The sequence below is a fragment of the Pogonomyrmex barbatus genome, unplaced genomic scaffold, assembly GCF_055798465.1.
Source record: "Pogonomyrmex barbatus isolate J1 unplaced genomic scaffold, ASM5579846v1 scaffold1, whole genome shotgun sequence".
In the NCBI taxonomy this organism is placed as follows: Eukaryota; Metazoa; Arthropoda; class Insecta; order Hymenoptera; family Formicidae; genus Pogonomyrmex; species Pogonomyrmex barbatus.
In genome coordinates this window covers 20,111,118-20,135,659 of record NW_028297098.1, presented here as the reverse complement: position 1 = coordinate 20,135,659, position 24,542 = coordinate 20,111,118, and the positions used below count along the sequence as shown (strand labels likewise).

The window sequence follows — 24,542 nt, the reverse complement described above, 5'->3', positions numbered from 1 at the left end:
CTTTGTAAAACTTTTCCGTTTCTTTCCTTCGTATGCACTCCGTGATGAATTATTGAAGCGCAGAGCTAGCAGGTTGTCCGCATTTGTATATTTGTGCATAAGTATATCTCGCAGCGCGTGGTTTACATTAGCAATTTCTTTTCTTTTCTCCACTTTGTTTCGCGCTATCTCTCTCTCTCTCTCTCTCGTTCACCTTTCTGTTTTTATCTGTTATCAACGCGTGCTGTCGTAGTCGGACGCGTTCTTTGATCTTATCTGAATATTGCGCATGTAAATAATTAATTAAATAACTCAATTCGTAGAAGTAATTTGCATACGTAATATTAAAATTGTGCATCGTAAGAAAGAACTCCAAACAGATCCGCCTTCGGCGAAGTTTATCAGCGCCGTTCTCTCCTTTCGAGAGAAAAGATCGACTTCTAAATGTAATAATAATAATAATAATAATAATAATAATAATAATAATAATTTAATGCTCGTTTGCGATCGATACACGACTTCAAAGACTTCTTTAGAGAGACAGTCTGGTTTTTTTTTTCTCTTGGCAGAGACTCGACGCGGGGGTAACGTTCTTCGTTTTATCTTAAAAGTGTTCGACGGTTTAACATCCCTGCGATCGCGGATACAATCCGCGAGGTTTCAAAAACCGGATTCAAGGCAACGCGAGCTCTTTTCGAGTCGAAGGGCCGAAACGCGACGTCACGCGCGAAATTGTCGCGAGTGTCTCGCGTGCATCCACGGTCAGTGACGTCGATTCTCTTATCCATGCACGCATCGTGCGCTTCACGCATTGACGTGGTCCACCCGACCTTGGCGATCGTACTTCGCGTTACACGCACAAATACAAACACGGCGGTGGGCGCCGTTAATGGATTCAATAAACTCCGGGATTGCCGTGTCCTAGAAATTACAATAAAATCCGCGAGCTAAATAGAGGTGATTGGCAGCGAAAACCATTCTAAATGGATTGACTCTGAACAAAAAGGGGGAAAAGAGATTATCATTAATCGTTGAAGAGATTTACCATTCCCTTCTACGAAAGGTTTCACTTGTGTATATCTGAAAAAGGTCTCTTCATTGTCAAAATAATATAAAGATTCGTCCGTTAAATAAATACAATTCAAGTATCCCAATATTTTCGATGCGTCCTATGACGAGATTGCGCCTCTCACAAAGTCTATAATATACAAGATAATGCAATTAATTCCCGGTTTGCGTGCGTCGATGGCAGGAACGGAAATATGGCTTAATGCAGCCTAGCCGGGGACCGCCATAATATTTTTCCCCCCTCCCCTCTTCCCTTCCCGTTCCACGCGCCCCTTTTAATAAAAATATTTTCCCCTTCGGCCCCGCGTGTCGCGGCCCTTTCCCCTACTCGAGAGAATCAGGCTTCATCCCTCTCTCTTTCTCTCTCTCGTTCGCTCGCTCGATCGTTCGTATCGTGGTGTGGGGGTGAACACGATTCGGGGTCCCCCTCGCACTGAAGGCACTTAGCGTAAAGGTATTTGTCTATCGAAAACTATACCCTCGTTGCTTCACGCCAAGAAATCCGTCCCCCTCGTACGCCCTTTTACGAGATTCCCTCGCACAACACATGAAAATCATGCTGGTTACTTGAACCGTGTAGTGTAGTTGCCGACATGTGTGCACGATTTGTGGACTCGAAGGAGAGGCCAGAAATCAACTTCTCTCCAAACTCGTTCGATCGCGCTTTTTCTCAACGATATACGATCGCGCTCGCGACGTGGAAAAGTCGCGCGCGTACTGAAAACCGACGAAAAAGATAAATAAAGTAGATAATGTTTTAATTTTCTTTATCGCGCCAATTTATTATGCACGCGGTAGTTAAATCGTATATATCGCTTTGGTACGCAAAACGTCATTAATCAACGTCATTATCGGCTAAAAATATAAGTTTTCTTGGTACTCGCGATAAATTGAACACAGTGTTGCTTTAAAGTTGTTTTAAAAATAACGGAACGGCGCTAACAAGCTAACCCACGTTAGCTCTCTTGATTTAAATTTCGTATTTGACGAAATTTCAAATTCCAATGCACAAGCGGCGCTTCCGCCCCAACGCGTGGTTGCCCCCCGCAACCACTCTGAATATCTTCGATCCACACTGTATAGGCATGCATACGCACACGTATTATGCGTCGAGGATCCCGAGTGAGGGGGAACGGTGATGATCAGGGGAAAGGGAGGTTTCTGTTTCGCGGGATGCGCGACACGATGTCGTCAAGGCGATTAGACGACCGTAAAACTTAACTTCACCCGACCTTCAGCAATCAATCGGCCCTATTGTGATCGATGTTACCTTCGGTACACTCTGTATACGCGTGCATATACAGCGCAGCAGAAGCGCTCTCTCCCTCTTTTTCCCCCCTCTTTCTCCCGATCTATCTCTCACTGGAACCTTATCTATCTCCGCCACTCTATCTGTCCGTCTCTCTCCCTCACTTCGTGGTCGGTACTCCGCTTGCGAGCCGCTGCCTCGGGGCGAGGGATAAGAGCGTATCAGTGCTGTCGCCATTTACAAGCCTACCCCGTTCCAAAACATTAAATACGAATTACTGTGAATCTTTTACTGTGAATTTTACTTGGCATCACATTTGAAGTCTAAAATTTAATGCATATTTAATATCGGAATAAGGAATATTAAAAATCGTAAATCTCAAATGCAAATCAATATTGACAGAAATATGATATAAAGACAGGCGTAGAGAAAAGTAGTTTTTCGTGAAATCTTTCAGAACTAATCATCTGTTAAAAATACTGATCCATAATGAGATTACATAATTACTGAAGAGATATAGCGTCTACTAAAAACAAAATATCTTAACTTTCACATGTTCATATATTTGAAAAATTCAAAGAATATTTGATTTTAATAAAATAATAAATTTGAAAGCTACGATGAATTTAAATATTTTTCTGAGAATGAATATAATTATTAATTAATATAATAATTACATTAAGAAAAAAATCTTCGAAATCAAGAATACATATTATATCATTTGGAGGAGATTTGCATTCGAAGAAACTGATTCTCTAATTTATTTTGAGGAGTGCATGATTACGACTTTTTTCGAGTTATATGAAGAGTACCTCTGTTCAATCCGCACCTGCATCGCGATCCCGCGGAGCGGGGGCGGCGAGGACGATAGCGGTGGCGGCGGCGGTGGAGGCAGCGGCGGTGGCCGCGGCCGCGACGGCGTAGAGGAAGGCAACGAGAAGGCACCGTCGCCAGTAGCTCCCAGGCAGTGACTCCGCGTGTAACTGTAGCGTGTAACCGGTGGGCGGCCTGCGACGCCTGCACCGTGTGTTATGTCATCGATGACAATCTCAGGACGCGGCAGTGCTCCGAATTCCGTGCAGCGAGAATAAACGTGAGTGATCGAGAGTAAAAAAGTGGATACGGCAGCGGGTATCTCGCTGGGCGAGGCATACGAATCGTTCGATCGTTCGCCAAGTCGAGAGATGCATCCTAATCCGGTGTCTTCGCTATTTCCTTCAGACGTCACGTCACCCGGCGCACGTTCATCTTCCCCGTGGGATCAATCTCTCGCGTTTCTCGAAGGGAGTACTTCGCGCTAAGCGAGAAGCTACATAGCTAGGCTATAACGGGGAGAGACTCGTCGGTCGTCCGATGGGTCGAACTCGGTGCCTAACGTCGCCAGCAATTGCGAGCCCGTGCAAATCGATGCGTCGCGGTGACGAGCCCCTATGAGGCTCGATGCCCGTGTCCGTGTTGCTCTCGCGTGTCTCTATTTGGCGACGCGCCATCAGCGGTGTCACGGTTCGATAGCCGGATGAGCGCCGGCGACCCTGTCAGCGACGTCGACGGTACGATCGAGAACGTACGAGCGGATCGAGAACGTACGAGCGGACGTCGACGAACTCGCGGCCGCGACGGAACGATAACGACGAAACAACCCGTGGTCGCGATACCCGCGTGCGACAAGACGGCGATTGGTCCCGGACGGCGGAAGCTCCGTTCCGGGTCGACAATGGCGTGGTGGCCTTGAGGATCGATCGCGCAGGAGCGAGTCGGGTGAACGGTCGGGGTTTCGACCTGGCGCGATTGAATCTGTGTGCGATCCACACGCCGCGTGATCGTTTCGCGCGGACCTATCGAGTGTCTATGATGCGCGAAATCGTACCCGGACAAACGCGCCGTGAACAGATCGAAGAGAGACAGCGCTGCAATGTGCGGAAACGCGAACGGAAATATGTGAATTACGAAACTAAATCGCATACGTAGGCAGGTAGCGCCAGCGCGCGCAAGGAAAATCGCGTGTCGCGTTACGCCGCGGTTGCAATAATCCGATAACGGTCGCCGATCACCGCCGAAGTCATCGCTGATCGAGCAGTCGGGAGACCGGAAGCGATTCCGTCGGACGAGAGAGACAGAGTAATCACCGTTCGTTGAATGGAGTGATGAGCGGGGCCCCTGCACGGGGCACAGTGCCCCGTCGTCAAAGACGCCACCATCATCATCATCACCACCATCACCATCATCATCAGAAGCATCAGAAGCGCGCCCGGGACGAAGTGCCGCGAGACGAGACGCTAGACGAGCCCGAGGAAAAGCGGCCGAAGGTCAACCCGATCTTCTTATGGGCGTCGCAGCGCGAGCAGAGGATCATCGAGGTGAGATGCGAGGATTACGACAAACGTAATCGCATCAAACTCACCAAAACCGCGCAAGGATGGCGCTCGATACCGCGTACCACGTCCAACATGTACACGATCGCCCCGGTCGCCGCCTGCAAAAAGTCGGGATCGGGCATGACCGACGCGTCGCCAGCCTCCTCTATCTCGTCCAACGACGAAAAGGAGAACGGCAAAAGATGTCTCCAGGAGACAAACGCGACGCCGACCTCCCTTCGGTGTCATTCGCGAATGTATTCGGCGAACGGCACGACGAACGGTTTGCTTACTGGCGAAGGCGCAGGTAGAAAGAGGCGATGTTACGATGAAGAGACGGGCCGAAGAGGATATTCTTATCCCTTGGGAGTTCGAGACAGTGTTACCTGGAACTCGGGTTCCGGTCAGAACTGTCCCAACGAAAATAATGATGACGAGAACCGAGAAGAAAATAGCAAGGAGGATAAGAATCGCGAAAAGAGCAAGCCGGAGGATCGTCTGTCCGAATGGAGGAGCAAAAATCGGCTAAGCCGGGTTAATCTGGAGAGATTGAAAATGGACAAGCTGTTTCAGCCCCGCGTCGTGCTGGAACTGCTGCAACTGTCGCAACTTCCTGAGAGCGCGCATCAAAATGTCGTTCACCACGCGAGAAATAAGGACGCAACGGCGAATGAGGCGAAACGGATAGAGGAAAATAATGAGCGGAACGAGGAAAACGCAGTGGATGAAAATGAGAGGGGAAGAGAGGAAGAGATGGACAACGAGCAAGTAGAGGAGGAGGAGGAGGAGGAAGAGGAAGAGGAGGAGGAGGAGCAAGAGGAGGATGAGGAGGAAAAGGAGGAGGAGGAGGAGGAGGAGGAAGAGGAGGAGGAGGAGGAGGAGGAGGAGGAGGAGGAGGACGACGACGACGACGAGGAGGAGGACGACGAGGAGGAGGAAGAGGAGGAAGAAGATAGCAAGAAGCCAAGTCGTCGGATGAACAAGGCGGGCATTCAGGATATATTGAACATGATAGACGCCACGGCCTCGCCCGTTCTCGCCACTGACACTCCCAGCGCCGATTTGCCGATCGATTCTACCAAGACCTATGAAGTCCTCAGCGAGAAGCGACCTGAAAGGCCGCAGGTCAAGGACGCGGAGTCTGACGATATGAAGGATCGAACGAGGAACATATCTAGTTACCAGACTGTCGATCAATTTATCGGCGAGATCGACGATAAATTGGAGGTGCACGAAGAGAAGATCCTGGAGGGCTGTTGCTTGCAGGAGGAGATGGAAAACAAGAAGATACGGATGGAGGACAATCTCGTGCTTCTCTCGTTGAAGGACAACATCGAGACGACGACTCCGAATTCCTGCAAAGTCGCCGAAGCTGACGGCGGTTTTGTCGATCGACCGAAATGCGGATCGGATTCTCTGGTCACGTGGCGACCGAACGCACCGACCGAGGAAGAGGAAGCGCCGGATGAGCCCGGCGACCCGTTGAAGCTCGATTACGATAGCTCGAGAATCCTCGATGCTCTGAGAAATACACCGGGGCTCTCGGTGTCCGTAATGAGAAACCACACACCTGAGATTAGCAAGAATCCGATCGTGTCGCCCACGAGACCATCTTCGAAGGCATCTTCGTCGAGCAGATCGCCAGATTCCCAGGCCGAATGCGTCGAGAAGTTGTTGAAGAATTCGAAGGACTTCGGTCACGATGGATGTAATGGCTCTCCTCGCAATCTGCCGGGCCTATCGATCGTTATACCGAGCTACCGTTATAAAAATACCTCCAGCCAGCTCTCAACGGCGTCACCAAGCACGAAACATCGCGTCGAATCGCCCGAGAGCACCGTCAGTTTCAACAAGGCCGACGCGTATCCGGAAGGAATAAAAGAGGATAGGTTTCCTCACGAGGAAGAGGGAGGCGAGGAGGAGGACGAGGACGACTGTGATTCGCAGGTCTTGGAAGATCTTAGACAGCAGAAGGCGGATTCGCTGGCGTACGACGGCATCGACGCAGATTACTACAACGGGCTCGGTACCAGAAGTAATCAGGAGGATCGCAAGACCCCGCTGGAGAATGCGAAGGGCGATCCTCGGAACGGTTCCGGCAGGAACAGCGAGGCGCAGGCCAAGGGTAAATATCAAGATCTCGAGCACTTTGACGAGCAAGTTCTGGAGGAGCTGCGTTCCCGCGGCACTGTGGTTTCCCCTCAGCCCAGTGGAATTCCTTGTTCTCCCGCGTCCAGAAGACCGTCGTCGGCATATCTCGAGAGATTACTTCCCAGTCCACCATGTTCGGTGTCTTGTTCGGAAGACGCCAAGAGCGAATTGACGCTGAAGAGCATCTTAGCCTCGTCTAGCTGCGCAGAGCCGCGGGATTATGAGAAAATAAAAGAGGGAGTATCGGTCCGGACCGATCAGAATGTCGATCAATTTATATCTCGACCCGTGTACTCAAGTATCGATAAGAATGCGAGGAGGACGAATCAGCGCAGCTTCCAGGAACGTCTAAATGTTCACAATCAGGAGGTGAGGAATTCCGGTAGACCAATGTCCAGCGGCGATATCCACAGTACTTTTTACGCAACGATAGAACGTGCCGCGCCCAAGAGGCCGATGTCTGCCGAGTGGCAGCCAACGGCCGGGCAACGGCAAAGGAATCAAGTCTATTACCAAAAAGCCGTCGGTAGAACGAGAGGTCACTTCGTCGATCATCACGATCAAGATCAGATCACCTGCGCCACATCCAGCAGCACCGACAAATTTCTGGATCCGGCTAGTCAACTTCGCGAACTGATCGAGACCGTCGGTCATCTAATCCCCGATCCTCTCTTGGTACCCCGCGACTATTTGCCAGGTCTGGCTGCCGCGCCGGCAACGGAGATACCGAAATTGCTGGCCAGCAGGCCCGAGCTCAGACTGCCCGAGGCTCTCACCAGGCCTGATCTTCTTCGGGATCCTGATCTGCTCGTGATATCACTGGCGCATCTGCAGCACGTGTTGGATCACGGCGAAGGTCCAGTCTCCAGGTCGCGGCACCCGCCGCCGCAGCAACCTAAAGCCGCTGCTAACAAAGGATCGTCTGGTTTGGCGAACAATAGCGGCATGAGAGGCGGTGGATCTATTGGTGCCATTGCCGCCGGTAAGCCCAAACTCAGCTGCAAGCCAATCTGCACTCTGATGCCGACGCAGCCTATAGACTTATCGAACGGCGGCCGACCGCGCGTCAACCCCTATCCGCCCTTACTCAGGGTGCGCAGTGGACTACTCAAGCAAGAGCCGGAAGTGAGCTCCACCGCGAGTTCGCCGGACGAGTCGCAGCTATGGCACCCGTTATTCGGCAGGTAAATATCGAATATCTTCTTTGTTGCTTCTTGTTTATTTTGCACCTTACATCATGATCTCAAGCTTTTTTTTGCTAATCCAACCAAGAAGAAGCTAATTGTGCAAATAATATCGATAGAGAAAATATAAAATCTTAAATTTCATAATAGAAAGACAAAAATGCCAATTAAAATCTAATTAACTACAACGTGAAGTCCAAAATCATACTTTCTTAATCATAATTTTGCGAAAATATTTATCTTTTTTTTTTTTCTTTTAAAATTCTCGAAAAAAGAGATGGTTCATTTATTGGAAAAATATATGTCACGAGAAATATAATTGATTTCGGTAAAATACATCGAAATATATAAAACATTTTGCTACAATTAACGTATCTCAAACTGTACTTTTCGAAATAAACAACTCAATTAGTTATGTTAAGAAAATTATAGATGAATAATGAACTTGATTGAGAATAATCGGCATGAACTCGATCGCTCGCTCGATAATGGCGATTATTACTTATTTTTCTCCTGCTGGGTTATCTAATCATATAAATTACACTCACGCAACATTTGATCAAACGTTCATTCAGAATGTTCGCAATGTATGTATCTGATGAAACGCGCACGGAGGGTGCGCTGGCGAGCGGACGGTACTTCGGATATATTTAGAGCGAAAGAGGTGAACGAGGAAATATAAAAAAAAAATGAACAAAGTGGTATCGATGCTTCGCGTACTCGCGCGCAAATAGGTCGGCCTTAATAACGATCGTGACGAACCGAGTGCACGAAAACAGTACTGTTAACTTCACCGAGCGGCCACGAAGGAGAGAAGCGAGCGACAATGAAGCGCGATGACGTTGAAAGAAAATCGACGTCAAAGTAAGGCACGATCGCAGGAAGTACACGTTGATCCCTTCCGTGTCTGCTAATAAACACGCGGCGATACACTTGCACGCATATTAAGAACGCGCTCTCCCTCTCTCTACCCCTCGCACCACCGTAGGACCATTAAATTTATACCATTTATACCGATCTGTTCGTTCGCATGCCTCGAGAGATTCGTTATATTCGCGGTGCTTTATGCATAGCGAAGCTATGCGGGACGAGAGCCTGTTGCCCCGCGATTCCATTTGACTCGTCAATTCCAGGTGAAATCGACGACTCGCGGCGGTGACGCTGCCGCCGTCGATGCGACGGGGGTTCATTTGCATCTTAATACCGACGTAGCGGCCGCGCTACCGCGCTACATGACTAACAAACTCCACCGCACTCGGGCATGCCACTCGGACTTATAACGAGCCGATCGCACGTCGCACGTACATCGACACTGTTAAATATTTAAATTAGATCGAACGCCCGATGAGACAGGCGCCTCGGCATCGCGCCTCCTACGTCGACAGGTCGAGCATGACCTATTACACTTCCCCCGCGGAGGCGTTCGACGAAGGATTGATGACCGTCGTTAAACATAATTGACGACGGAAATAGATAGACGCGCGTTGTAAAAAGAGAGAAAGAAGTCGTAACGCGATAGTGAAAAAATTCACTCGCTCTAAAGCCTCCACTCTGGTCTCCATCCTCGCCGCTCGTTTTCGAAATTGTTCTCTTTTATTATCTCGTCTCGTTTACGAAATTCTACAAAGTTTCGCGTCGCGTTTCTCTCGTCCAGTCGCCTATTCAAGTACGGCTTAGAATAGAATCCCCGAAATTGTCCGTGGTATACCGGTGGTCGAAATTTTTGGCAGCGCTCGCGTTCAAAACACACCGTTTATCTTACGGAGATCTCGAGCAGGAAGTTGCCAGTCTCTCGATCCTGCGGCGAACGCTCGTCTGCTAATTGGCGATCGAGACTTCTCTAATTAGGACCGCTTGCTCGAAAGCACGATCGTCTGCATTGGCACAACACAAAACTGGGTCGTGGCAACGCTTCTCGTCCTACGTTCGTTTGTCTACGCTTAATTCGCTACTCTCGACGCCGCTGTTGCCGCTGCTACCGACGACGATGACGACGACGACGACGACGATGGAAAAACTTGATTATACAAGTCCGCATATTTAAGATTCATAGACTTGGATATAGATCCGAAAGACCGATAAGAATATGTAGGTAGAAAGAGTAAGGTTATCCAGTGACAGTATGTTAATTCTCTTTGCTGGTCACGCCAACAAGGACGTCCGCGTCGTCATTATTCGTAAAAGATTGCTTCATTTATTATATTTAGGCTGATTGGGTAGTTACCACTTGGTAGCTGCTATGATAAATCAGCCTTGGATTAATTTGATTAATATAAGATCGCGACTTTCTCATTCGTCCTTCGAATGACGTCTAAATTCTATGCAACAGAATAACAAACTTTGTTTACTTTTCCCGGTGAGGAAAAATATAACTGCAACGTATGCAACGATAAAGTTCGTCGTCAATATATTTGACAAGTGATTCTATATCATTCTGTCAAAAAAAAAAAAAAGTAAATATTTTTGTATTACATAACAGTATAAAAACATACTTTTCAAAACAGATAGAATGTAAAAAAATTAATTTTAATTTAACGTTTTATTTTCAATAATATTCATGATACAAAAGGTAAAATATATAAAACAATCGTTATACGATGTTTGTATGAATATAAAACAGGATATAAAATTAATGAGGTAATCGACAGGAATTTTGCATCTTTTCGTAAATTTACGAAAATCGATGTTCGTGAATTATCGATATTCTGGCCGGACCAGAAGTGTTTCTGTAGTTTGCGCTAAATCTCCCGTGTCTCGTTAATAAAAGCGAGGGATGAAGGGACTCGGTGGGCAATTAATAGAAGGAGGATTCGTGAAAGGGACAGAGAGAGAGAGAGAGAGAGAGAGAGAGAGAGAGAGAGAGAGAGAGAGAGAGAGAGAGAGACCGGTCGGAAAGTCTCGGTTTCTCGCGCTTAGGATTACACGGTGCTTGATCGCGCGATCCACGCGACGTAAATAGGAGGGCCAGCGCTACGTGTGCATATGCACGGCCTCGAAAGGCCCGAACGCCCTTTCGCTACGGTGGAGCACTTGTGTAAATAGCATTAGGACGCTACTCTCCGCCGACGAGCGAACGGACAGCTTTAATGAGAGGGAGAGGCATTAGAGGAGGGCTCTTCGCCGTCGTCGTTGTCGTTGTGTGACGTCGACACGAACGTTCATCGATCGTGCACAGAGCCCAGGGAATTCGAAAGCGCGGAGAGACGCGGAGGGCAGGCGGGGAAACGCCGGACGCAGGAAGCAAAAATTTCACCGGGGTTTAACCCTCTCGCGAGCGAACCGGCAGAGGGAGGCAGGGGACGGGAGAAATCAATTTGTTATTCCGACGTAACGATCTCGTCGAGAGGATCGTCTCGTATTCCTGATATTTCTGAATATTCAGACCAAAATTACGGCCGGATTTCAATTTGCAGTTCGACTTTCAGGTTTCTCCACCGAGCAAAATATGCGTGTTTTAGTTTTGTTACGTATCACATACATATATAAAGTAATAATAATATACGATTTCATGTTAAAATAAAATAGAGAAAGAGAGAGAAAATATATATGAGAAATAGCCCGAGAAAAGCCATACTACCTACGTAAGTGATATCCTATCTTTGATGTGGAGTTACATCGAGCGCATCGTATAGCAATATTTTTTTTTCATTATTTGCTCGCACGGCAGTACTTCTTGCATAATTCTCTTGCATAATCGCGTTACTCTCCACGTGGCAAACGTCGTAAAAAGAGTTCTGCTGAAAATACATCTTGGAGCGTATCGCTCCGATTAATATTCGTCGTGCAACTTTGTAAATCAACAGGATGTACATCACTCGTTGATAAGACTTTCTGCGTGTGTTGCAAGAAGTGCGCGAGTCGGGCAGCGTCGAGTAATCAAGCGATAATTAAAAAAAACAGACGGCTCTAGTGTCGTTCTCGGTGATATAACGACGAATCAATATGTAGAAAGCGGCAGAAAGGGTTGCGCATCATCATTCCCGTCCCCATCCTCGTAATTAATTCACATAGGTAGGTAGATACAAACCATAAGCGATCCTGATAACCATAATTGCACATCGATGAGCATAATTTCATAGTAATCGCGAGATAAACTTGCGCTTAAATCATATAAAGGAACGATCAAGTATTTATATGAAATAAATTTATAAATTACACGAATATTTTAAAAGACAAAAAAAGGGGGAAGGAAATTAAATTAGCGATAATACTACAACATTTTCAGCGTTTACAGCAAAGTACGATTTTATAGCGGAATTTGTTAATTGGCAGCTGTTTAATTAATCGGCTCCTTTCGAAGATTCATAGATCTCGATCGCAATCGAGAGATTGCGTTAATCGAATTCTCGCGTATATCTGACGCTGACTACAATAATCACCGGCGATATTTTCCCGTGGAGTATTGCGCACCCGTATCCGATTCCGTCCTACTCTACGATGGAATCCGAGGAGATCTCCCGCCATAGAATTGGATCGACAGGGACGTAACTGTCGACGAGAGGATTCAAGGGTCGGCACAATTTATGAGATGTCCGGCTCGGGATCTGCCGGCGCTCGCCGGCCCTGAAGACTCACCTCGCCCACGTCCACGCCCACGTTCCCGCCACAAGGAGAGGAAGAAACCGCGCGAAAAAGGAAGACGGGCTCGGGAACGAATGGAAAGATAGAGATAGAGAGTAAGAGAGAGAGAGAGAGAGAGAGAGAGAGAGAGAAAGGAAAGAAGAGGGGGGAGAGATGGAGGGAGGGAGGAAGGGAAGAAGAGAGGGAGAGGGATCAGGAATGAACGAAACTGAAAGAGAGATGAAGAAAACGACCTAAGATTAGAAGAAGAAAAAAGTCGGCGAAGAGCCACTCTCTTGTCTCTCGTAGTTCTCTTTTTTCTCTGTCTCTTTCTCTCTCTTCCTTCTTCTCATGCTCTTCCTCAGTCTTGACTCAGTCGTCCTTCTCCACCTTTTCCTCTCTTTCCCTCACGTCGTTCCTTCCCGAACGTTCTTTCTCGATCTTTCTTTCTCCTATTTCTGCCCTCCTTCATCATCGTTGCCTCACTTTCTCCAACTCGCTTCCTCTATCCGTTTCTCTCGTTGCTTACCGTTTCTCGTATCTAGCGATAACTCGCTCCGAACATTCACGATCCGCGTTGCTCGAGTTTGCGGTATCGTTTATAAAGTCGCCTGTGTCGGTGACGAGCATCGCGACACAGTGATCGAGCCAGACACTGGGGGTCATTGGTCCCCTGGGACTGCCACGGGGAGACCCCTTCCCCACTATCTCTTTCCCGCCCTAACGCTTCCCCGCCAGCGCCGACTCTACATAGGTATATCACCGATGTGAACGCCCCTTTAAGAGCGGATCGATGAATATCACTAGGAAGCGCGCATACACCGCAATTCGCCCCGTTTGTACGAATGGTACCGAAATTTGGAAGTATTTTAAGATTTGCGGGAAAACAATTCACGAGAGAATAATTCAATTTTCGCCAAGAAAACATTCGAAAACATTCTGCAAAGAGACAATTTTGTGAGAAGCAGATTTCGTGGCTGACAGAAAGAAAGTTTATATTTGATGTCAATATATATATATATATATATATATATAGGAAAAGTACCGATCATTCGTGAAACCGAAATATTGACTACGGGGGAATGTGTAGCGATAATGTGGCTGTTATACTTCATAGAGAAGAACTCAACTTGTAACATAACTATTCACAGGAAGTAGATTCGCATAATGTCGATAACTTCGGGAGAAAGTTGGTCGCCAAGTTCCATCGCTTCCGAGGAATAGGAGAGAACTCTAGGCTGAAGGTATCGACGATCAGACGGACGGCAATCTAAATTCGTTCGACGGAAATCGGGAATCGTAGTGAGTACGACGCGGGAGTACGTCACGTCGGACGCATATAGGACTTAAAGATAATGACTTAAAGACAGGCCAGATACGCAAAGTAGAAATCTATATGCAAAGGGCGCAAAATCGATCGACGAAGCGTTCCTCGCTTACCCGGTCAACGGTCCCTCGGTAAAGAATTCTGTTGTTCGATAGTGCGCGTTCGCCGTACTATTCATTAACGGTATACACTCCTCCTCGATGTCTTATTTAAACGCTGGAGGGGCGACCGTCCGCCACTAAGTTTTATAATAGAGACGGAATATACACATTTAATAACGCGACGGGACCGCGGCATCGGACATTCGGGCGCGATATTAAATAATGAAAGTAGAAAATCGGAGATCGATCGACGACAAATCCGCTCGTCCACAGGTCGACGACGCCGATATTGTCACACGGCCTTGAAGTATTTATGCAACAGGGATTCCAAGGTTTCCGGAACGGCAACACGCATGCGACCAACGCGCCACGTGCCATCGCTCTTGGCCAAGCAGAGATTCGTACTTCATTAGCACACGAGCGCACTCGCGGATCGATGTACGCACACACTCTCGTACTCTCGCGAACAATGGCCCAATGGTGTTCTTTGTGTTCATTCGGCGCTAAATACGTCTAATGCCGAGCATACGCGAGGCTCGCGAGTTCAGGCACGAGAAAATCAGATACCGGCCATAATTAACGGGAAACGTAGCATCGCGATAATGCGAGAGAGTTTATTTCCCTATCCCATATATTAACGCTAAAATCTCAATTGTGTTCGGATTAAATTTTTGAGCGACGTAAAATCTTTTTGCTAGAAAAATGCCGTATGTCTTTGATTTCTTTCGAAAATTCGTAAGGCGTCTGAGACCTCGGTTATTAAAATCAGATCAACGTTTATTCCGAATATACGCGCGCGATAGTTTCACGTGTAGTTTTCTTTTTTTTTAGAGATTTTAGTTTCGCCATAGAGCGACCGCCGTGGAATCTTTCGCAGATCGATGTATATGTATAGCCGGCGCAAAATACGGCCGTAGATATAAGATGAGCTATTTCGGCTCATCTGGCCCGCGTTTTTTAGCTTTCGACAAGCGCGTTCTATTATCGCGATTATCGCAGTCCACAGTTCTTCAAACAATTGCCCCTTTTTTTTTCCATCGAGCAAAGTTAAGTAGATTCGCTCGGCAATTCGCAAGTCTGAACGAGGATTATACCGTGCGTGACATTTGACGCCGCGTGGCTTCTTTTCGGATTAACGTCGCCATCGCGCGAAATCCGTGATCGTGACGATGTGACAGGTGAAGATTCATTCGCTCGCCACGATTCGATTTTACGCATGTACGTACGTACACGAACGCACAGATGGGCGTGTAGAAAAAAGCGAACGTGGCTTATCCTCCACCGCATTTTTTTCTTTCGCATCGACGCCGACGTCGTCATTGCGTCAACCGTCGCGCGATGTCGGAGACGCGACGATCGATGAAAGTAAAAGAAATGAAACGAACGATGGGGGGGGGGGAGACTGTAAAGCGAGGAAGAACATTTGAAGACAGTGAGCTTGATCGCCGACGACGCGGATCGTTTCATTAAAAAAAAGTGTATCGCCTGATGTAGAACCAAAGGGGATCGCTCGTCCCTTATGGGAAACATCGTGCGCTTAAATGCTAGGAAAATTTACGCAGAAAGCGACTCCCCGTATTTCTAGGTAAAGATAATGCAGCCTTTGCGCGATATGGTAAATCCGTTTTAAATGAAATTTTCCACGACCAATTTTTACAACTTTCGAAATTTCCTCTCTCTGGTTTTTCTCGATTTTTTTACACGTACGCCGATCGATATGTACGCTAACTAATTTAAATCAAATCGCTGGGGAAATCGATTGACCTTCGCAATCGACATTGAATTGCCGAATGATATGTGAATTGCGATTTGCAAACAAGGGGTGACCGGCATACACGTGCCGATCGTAGCCACGTAGCCACGTGGCTTTTCTTATGCCGCACGTACGTATTCACCACCCTTTGTACTAAGATTCGTGAGGCATTCGGCACCACCGTGAAGCCGCATCGCCCACCCTCGCCATCGGATCGATGTATGTATCGACACGAACACGTACGTAGATATATTTACATGTACATACGGATGTGTTTGCATCTGTGTGTGTACGTTAGTATGTGGGCGACTCTATGGATAGCTAACGTTGGGCTCACCTCGACGGGTAGTGACGTGGTCGTGATAGAGAGAGGAATAGAGAAGAAGAGACAGGAATGACGGAGAGAAAGGGACGGAGATACAGAGAGAAACGGGATGATAAAGGAAAGCAAAGGAGGAGGACAGAGAGAGAGAGAGAACCACGTAATCTGCGCACGTGCGGACCGAGAGCACCTCGATCGATCGTCCTCGTCGCTGCAAAGAGTCGTTACGAGCTGAGTACCGGTAGTGCCGCTGGTACTAGGATTCGTACTACGACGAAGACTAGCCGGTACGTACTCGACGCTTTCGAGTACATGAGATGAAAAAATATGACGAAGCTTTTCTTTTTAGTCAAGGTCTATGACCTCGTATCTGTCGCGAACAACGATGATATCTGATTTCGACTTAGATTGTCGATTTAATTCGAAATTGACTCGATTTAAATTTTTAGCGCAAATTAATATTGTTGATCGATTAATATTGTTTACTGAAAAAAGAATATTTAAAAATTATTAATTGCATGCGGTAAAATATACACACTATCATATCATAATATTATTTTATAATGATTTGTATATTCATATATAATGTAATGTATACATTTTTTATATATATTTATTGATTTATTAAATTTTATTTGATTTTTCCAATTATATTGTAAATAATTTTTCAACATAACAATTATGTTATCATCATAATGTATGTATATTAATATTTATTATATTTACACAATAATTTCATACATACTTAATAATAATTTATTAATTTATTAATATGATAAATATTAAATATATGTATATATATATATATATATATATAACATGAATAACACAATAAAACACATAATAAATTATTTGATTATATATTCTTTTTTTTTAAGTTTATATATAAACTGTAAATAATATAAATAATATGTAAATCTTTTCGGATATTAAGAGTAAATATTATTATTATAATGTAAAATAATTTAGACAATAATGTACATCCCTTTCAAAGCGACCCACATTTTACCTCATACGACTGAACGGTGGCTTAGCTGGAAAGACGATCAGTGACACGAGAAAAAGTACTTAGCTTATCAACAGATGACCTCAATAAGTATCTAACCTCGATTTAACCGTAACCGAAAAAATGGAAAAACAATGTACATACTTAAATAAACAGGTCTAATTTTGTTACAAAATTTAAAAATTACATTTATACAACTTCTATGATAACGTAATAAATAACACTTTATTAAAATATAGAGGATTCATAATACCTATATTACAATACTAATTATAGTAGGAAGCATCAAAGGTATAACAATATCTTTTAGCACAGCATTGGAACGATCTCTTTTATTATTTTTTAATAACTTCCGATATAAAAATTTAAATAAGTAATCTAATATTGTACGCGATATAAGTATTTCAAATTACTTTCTGTTTCTTTATTTCATTTATTCAATGATTTGTTTATATGTTACATAATTATAATTTAATTGGACTTGTATTATTATTATATATAATGTGATTTTGTAATTTTATTAGTATTAAAATAAAAATAAATAAATTTGTTACAAAACAATTTGTTTAAGTAAATAAGTGTAATAAATATTCCGACCAGAATTTATCATAGGTCTAATACTTCGATTATAATAAGCATAATATTATATAAGGACTGAGTAAATATGAAATATTCCAAAGTATATCTATTAAGGTTTTAATGGAAATTATATAAGGAAAGTCTTTATATGTTATGACGATTATTTCTATATTAGGATTCTAGTGTATTATGCATTACCTTATAAGATTTTATTGATCAATTCTTTTCGGAACTTTACTTATTCATTATTTATTACAATTTTTCTTGTCAGAAAAGAATATAATTAATCCGAAAATAATTAATCCCAGAATCCAGACCGAAAGGATATTTCGATTCGGTTTTGATTAATAAAATACCGAAATATCTGTTCTAGTTTCAGTTTTAATTTCTTAATCAATAAAAAAGCTGAAATCATTAAAATTGCGGTTCTTTTCAGTCATAATTACGATTATTTAAAAAATTTTTTATGCATTTGCTCTATTAAATTTATTTTTTTTATTTTCCATTATATTCCTATTTTCAATGTGTGCGTGCGTGCGTGCACGCGCGTGGGCGTGCATGCATATGTGTGTATGTCACATGCACTTAATTATAATATAATTTGACAAACTTATCTTATTATCACTATAATTATACTGATGACTAAGAATTTGTTTAATTCATGCGGTGTGATAAACAGTGGAAATACTACGATAAGAATGTCAATTTTCAATAATACAAACAAATTGTTTGTTAATCACAAATGTCCTTGAATTTTGTACTGTGTTAAGAGATCAACAACGAGAAATTTACATTTACAAGGAAAAGTTCCGTTCCGGAAGCCCGCACCGCGATGGGACCCACTGACGTTTTTAGGGTAAATGGCGCAAAAGTTTCGCCCGACATTCGCCCATCAGAAACACCTCACCCTTGAAGGTTTCATTAAATTTCCAGCACGATATTCACGTGGTCGCGACCATTTCGTCTGTATATTTCTCTCTTTCTCTTTCTCTCTTGTGCGCGCGCGCTAACTTTCCTAAATAAAGTTTGAAACTTCTTTCGGACCTAAACAGCGAGTATCTACATACTTGCAAACTTTCGCGAGATGCGCAAATCGGAGGAAATTATTAGACAATCTTACTTGTTACTTCGCTAAGTTTATTTCTTACAATATTATCTTTTATAAAGAAGACATGCAACACGCATAAGTTCCAAAAGCTGAACCATTTAAATTATGTTAGAGAGAATTCGATCACTTGCGCTATCTTGGATTGGTGCAAATATTAAAGACTATTACATATGTAATATCTAAATATAATGACGTAATATTATTTCTTTGATGCTGAAATCATTAACGCTATATAATATTCTGCTAAATAATATGACAAGTTCACTCAATTCGTTGACAATTATATAATCATTTGAAATATTTATGTACTTTCACTTCAATAATTTCATATATAACAATATTTATAGTTGCACTAATGTGGTATAATGCGGGTAACCGAAGTCACTATTAATTCTGATCCTTATCTCATCGAATTTTAAATAAATTTAAAATACGTCATGCATGTATTTTACAAAGGATGAATAATTCATAATGTGTTCATATGTCAAATAATGACATATCGAGAATATTCTCCATTATGCTAAGTAAAATGAAATATAAAATGTAGAAAAATTATAATGTTAGATTTTCGTAATATTTTATATTTTTCTCAAACATTTAATAATGTTAAAAAATTAATAATGTTAAAATAATATTAAAAAATTATTTATAATTTTATTACAAAAATCTGCTCCACCAAATTAAATTTCTGGAAAAAAACATTCAGATTTTGATTAATTAATAACGCAGTATGAGAGGAATGTAAAGCTACATAATCATATAAACTCACGGTGATGTTTGCTTCTCTATTATAATTAATTTTGCAGATATTAAAATCTCCGTAGACAAGCTGTTACCGGGAATCACAGCTTGAATAATCTCAATTTTTCCACGCGTAGAATTAATGTTTCTTAATAAAAAAAACGAGTAAATTCTTCGTTAAGATTATAATTCAATATTGATGGATATATATATATATATATAATATTTTCTGATTGCTGATGCATCTTAATTGTCATCGATACTTATAAATGGGTGAAACGGATCATTTCGGGCGTACAAAGTTTAATTGGAGCATCGCATTTATAACAAAGCTATTCAATTGTGACTGTGTCATTAAATATTCCCACATTATATATATATATATATATATATATATATATATATGATATTTGCATATTTGACTATCTATTATACTTATATCCAGTCGTATTGCATAAGATTTAAATATATCATCGGAAAAAACACGTGTCGATACTCGTATATGTCAGAGCGAAACGAAATCGATACAGCGCGTAGGAAAATCATAATTTCTAGGAATGAAAAAAGAAGGAAAAAAAAAACAGACTGTAATCAACATTGCCGGGCGTGATCGTTTATCGCGAAAAGAAGAGGAAAGGAATCAGACGTTATTCCGGAGTCAAGATGTTATTCCTCGCGCGAGCGAACTTTATAAGTCACATTCAACAAACCCGACGACGTTTTCGAGTATAAATACAACAATAATCTAGCCGCGTCGATACCAAACTCATTCACCCCTATCCATGCGCATTTAGAGGAAAGGAGGAGAGAGAGAGAGGGAGAGAAAAATAGAGAATCCCTCCCACGCGTGTCGAACATAAGGTCCGAAGTTCTGGAGCGCCTTCGATCGGGAATTCATATTTCATATGCCAGTCGCCATATCCGTTTCCAGAGAGAGAGAGAGAGAGAGAGAGAGAGAGAGAGAGAGAGAGAGAGAGAGAGAGAGAGAGAGAAAGAGAGAGAGAGACGGGGCCGAGTCGTTCACGGCGCCTCTGAAACTCGGCCATCTATATTTCAAATCGTGGCGAGCGAGCAGCGGGATAGATTATCGTCATTGAATGTGCGCGAGGAGAGCGTCCTCACCATCGCGTCTCGTTATACAAGGAGAAGTCGTCGGCGCGAGTCAGACGCAAAAAAGTTTCGCTCGCTCGCTCGCTCGAAGGGGGAGAATAGTTCGCGAGAGGCGCTTCGCTTTGTGCGCGCAACTTCCAACCTACCGTCCTGTTCGTTTCAGCCCCCCTGCGCGCCGTATTAATTCACCGAGATTACGAACAACCGCACCGTGACCGTTAATTACAACGAGTCGCATATCTCTTGCGCTTACCCCTTTCCTTACCGTGAGGCGTAAACTTTTTTCGTGCACTCTAAATTCCGTCCGAAAAATACGGAGGGACGAAAAGCGCCACCGATTTTTCGAGCTCGTCCCCTACGTGACATTATGAATAATTTTCGCAATGTCATATGCTGGCAAGCGTGGATTATCATCAGATGGATATCGCGATCGCGATAGAAATGTTATATTATATCTATCATATAGATAATTATATTTTCTTTGAGAAAATAAAGGACAAGTCTAAAAATTTTAGATGTTTCTACGTATTTTCAAACTAGTTTGTTTAACTGTTAGGAATCTGCATATTGCGAAATTTTCTTGCTTAACATAACAAAATGAGATACTGTGTAGTTTTCTGATAGTTCGAAATTGGTTCGACTGTGTTGGAACAAGTTTTAATCTAAATTTGAAATAGATTTGAAGTAGTGAAAAATGGAAACGGATCTAATTCGAATAATTTTAATTAAACAAATTAAAAGTATAATTATAACTCAAAACAAATTATATTTATATTTTATATATTTTGTTTTAAAAATTTACTCATAGTAGATATTGAAGCTTTAATTAGAAAAAAATTTCCCATAAAATAAAGGGCAAAAGGTTAAAAGACAAAGAGGACAAAATTGAGTTTTAAAAAAAAATAAATAAATCTAAAGGACGGCTATCTGAAATAAAGAACTGTAAAGACCTTTAGACTAAAGGACATACAGTCACCATAGTAATTATATCTCGACTCAAAAGGAAGGTGACTATTAAAAAAAGATTGTAATTATTCTTCGTCGCCTGCTCGAACTCGAAAGGAGAACGCTTTCGGATTTCCATTGCGCTCGCGCAGTGCATCATCACAACGATGTAAACGGAAGGCGAGTCTCTTTCTCTCTTATCCTTCCAAGCCGTTTTACCGCGTTTCTTTCGTGCGTTTCTTTCTTTTACTCCGTGAGAATGCGCCATATGCCGGTGGCTGGCCGGGGTAACGCGGACGGGCATGCGACTTTACAACGTCGAGGTCGCGTGCGAGTAATTGTCCCGATTACCTTTGCTTATTGTTATACTATGATGTAGGAAAAGTGCTTTTAATTAAGCGGTGCGTCCTAATTGATCTCTCCTGACGCGTGCACGTAGCGTCCGGCCGCGATAACAATTGCGACCGCCAACACGCAGATTCATGCGACGTCATTCGCGAATGCAGCTACACGCGCGGTGCAAACATCGAGACGGGAATTTAATGGACATGGACAACTGTCCGAGATGTGTATCTCTTAAAATCGGTTCCTTAAGCCGCTTATGGTAATTATATAGGAAACTACATGCGTGGCTGTCAGCCATTTCGGGATAATAATAGTGGCTAGGAAGATTCTTATAGCGTTCATGATAAAGCGTACGATCACCGCGAAAAAAGTTATCTCTTGCGCAATTAAATCTCTGAAAAATTAAATTTGTTACATTTTTGAAGAGTTTTCTTCATATTTTTATCTTACAAAAGAATAGTTTTGCTGAAATATCCAAAAATGTAGCTAAATACAGATCTGAAAATAATTTTATTGGGCCAAAATACTATAAATTTTACGTTCATATTAAAAATTCTTATAGTATTATTATCATGTTTAAGTGTTCTATATAACAATTTTTTGATCATCCAACGAAATTATTTTCAGATTTATATCTGGTCGTTAAATTTTTAAATATCTCAGTAAAACTGTTGTTTCCATGTTAGGTATACGTGTGAGCGATTGTCGTTGAAAATGTGAATTGTAATGTTTCTAACAAGCCGCTTTGTTCGTTCGACCGTCGTTATCGATAACATATTGACGCATTCGCGTCGCCAGCGAGAATGTAGATTCGTTTGTAAATTGCGCAGCCGGGTAATTGTCAGTCAACGCTGGACCGCCGGAATTTGCATTCCGTTGTAATTACTAATCCAAGCCCTGTAATCTCGCTCACGTGCGCATCGTGACGTTCGTACTGAATGGCGACTCGACGGCGTTTTTTATTTTTATAGCGACGCACGTGTCGATTTTACACCAAGAGAGATTGATCGAGACGCGACAGTGACGCGTTGTATCTCGTATCCTCTAAAATTCTTTCGTCTTTTCTTTCGAGAAAAGGCGCTACGTCCCTCACGTTATCCTCGCGAATATCGAGTCTCGCGAAGGTATGCACATAATTCTGCGCATTCTCGTGGTTTCGTAACTGATTTCGCAAAGAAACAATGAACACCGAACACGTGCGCGTCCGAGGAAAAAAAATACGTCAGGGCAGACGATCCGGATCTTATCCTTCATCCGCGAAACGAAATAGGCGAGTTATTTATTCTACGAGAAATAATTGCGAATATCTTTTGCGTGATGCATTAAAAGTGTTCATTTTATATTTTATTACTTTATGACTTTCTCTATCTCTTTTTACAGATGTCTAATTACGCCTTTTGTATCTCAACAGTATAATTAATTAATATTAATCTCTTATATTTCTTTTATATAAAAATAAATATAATTTCCTATAACGAACATAATACAACACAGCGACAATTTGCATGCATCGATATTCATAACGTCAACAAGAATAATAATAAAGTGCAATCCTGTTTTTCGTTCGCAGCCAGAAGAGGCAGCAGCAACAGCAGCAGCACCAGCTGCCGCCACAGTCGCAGCTACAGCAACAGCAACAGCAGCAGCAGCAGCAGCAGCAGCAGCAGCAGCAGCAACACGCCTCCTGGCACAGGACCACTCTCGCCTCTTGACCACCGTGACCTTGACCTTGACTGCGTGTCCAGCGATCCTGAAAGGGGCTGAAGGAGAAAGGAAAGGAATCGCGAGATATGAGGAACGCCGTGACGCCACTTCTTACGCGGTTTCGGCCAACTCGTCTGAAGGCTGCTCACGCGGCAACGCGGAGAAATGTGGACGAAGAAATGCCGACGAGGAATTTCGCGGAATGACCGATCGCGCGACACCCACAGAAGCGTGCCCTTCCCCTTCGCGGTGGTGTAGTCGAAGCGGTCAAGTCGATTCCGTTCATATATTTTCCTTTAACCCGTCGTTAGTCGCCCATCATTGTACTCGTATTCAAAATTGTGGTGTGCATTAAGTTAACCCTTCTCAATATATGGAAAATAATAATGATAATCTCAGGATATATATTCTTATCGAAAACACAATGTTGAATTATTTTGCATGGGATATATTTAAAAGTACGATGATTTTTTTATACGCGTTATCAGCAAGGCAATGGAAAACGAGATAAGTATATACGAGCGAGACTGACGACGTTGTTGAAAGATTAATTATGACGCGCAATCTTAATAAACTCGATGAACATTCGTAAATTATATAAAGGCGTAAATCATGTGATAAAGTCATACGCGAATGTAGGCGATAATAGAATAGATTAGAGGTAATGTATTTTGATTAAGGAACTCTGCAAACTTCTTAGTGAGTTCGAGTCGAAGATATATTTTTCTGTTGGATTTTGTACTGACAAAAAGATGTATTCTCATATCCAGTGCGGAACTAATGTCAAGGACTACGCATACTAGGACCAGTCATCATATAAAAAGAAAATGTACACATCAAACGTGCAATTACGAAGAGTTATTTACAGCTTTGTAATAAGGTCATAGATCAGTACTCCCCGACACATGATTGATTTGTTGCGATACGCGATTACAGTGGGAAAAAAAAAAGGAAAA

The 24,542-nt window shown here is 43.1% G+C and overlaps 2 protein-coding genes across 3 annotated transcripts in view; one reads left to right on the top strand and one right to left on the bottom strand.

Moving 5' to 3' along the window:
• Nucleotides 1-3,263, bottom strand: part of LOC105425170 (G protein-coupled receptor Mth2) — a 15,301-nt gene extending 12,038 nt beyond the window's left edge. The window contains exon 1 of one of the 2 annotated variants that reach the window (XM_089078885.1): nucleotides 3,126-3,263. The gene's annotated coding sequence lies outside the window, so the exon portion shown is untranslated. Of the gene's footprint in view, nucleotides 1-3,108 lie in introns of both variants that reach the window. The other variant, XM_011635802.3, reaches the window with a different exon arrangement.
• Nucleotides 3,252-24,542, top strand: LOC105425258 (uncharacterized). Its single transcript, XM_089078842.1, has 2 exons — nucleotides 3,252-7,985; nucleotides 23,453-24,542. The coding sequence occupies exons 1-2, from the start codon at nucleotides 4,441-4,443 to the stop codon at nucleotides 23,592-23,594; spliced, it is 3,687 nt and encodes a 1,228-aa protein (XP_088934968.1). The 5' UTR covers nucleotides 3,252-4,440; the 3' UTR covers nucleotides 23,595-24,542.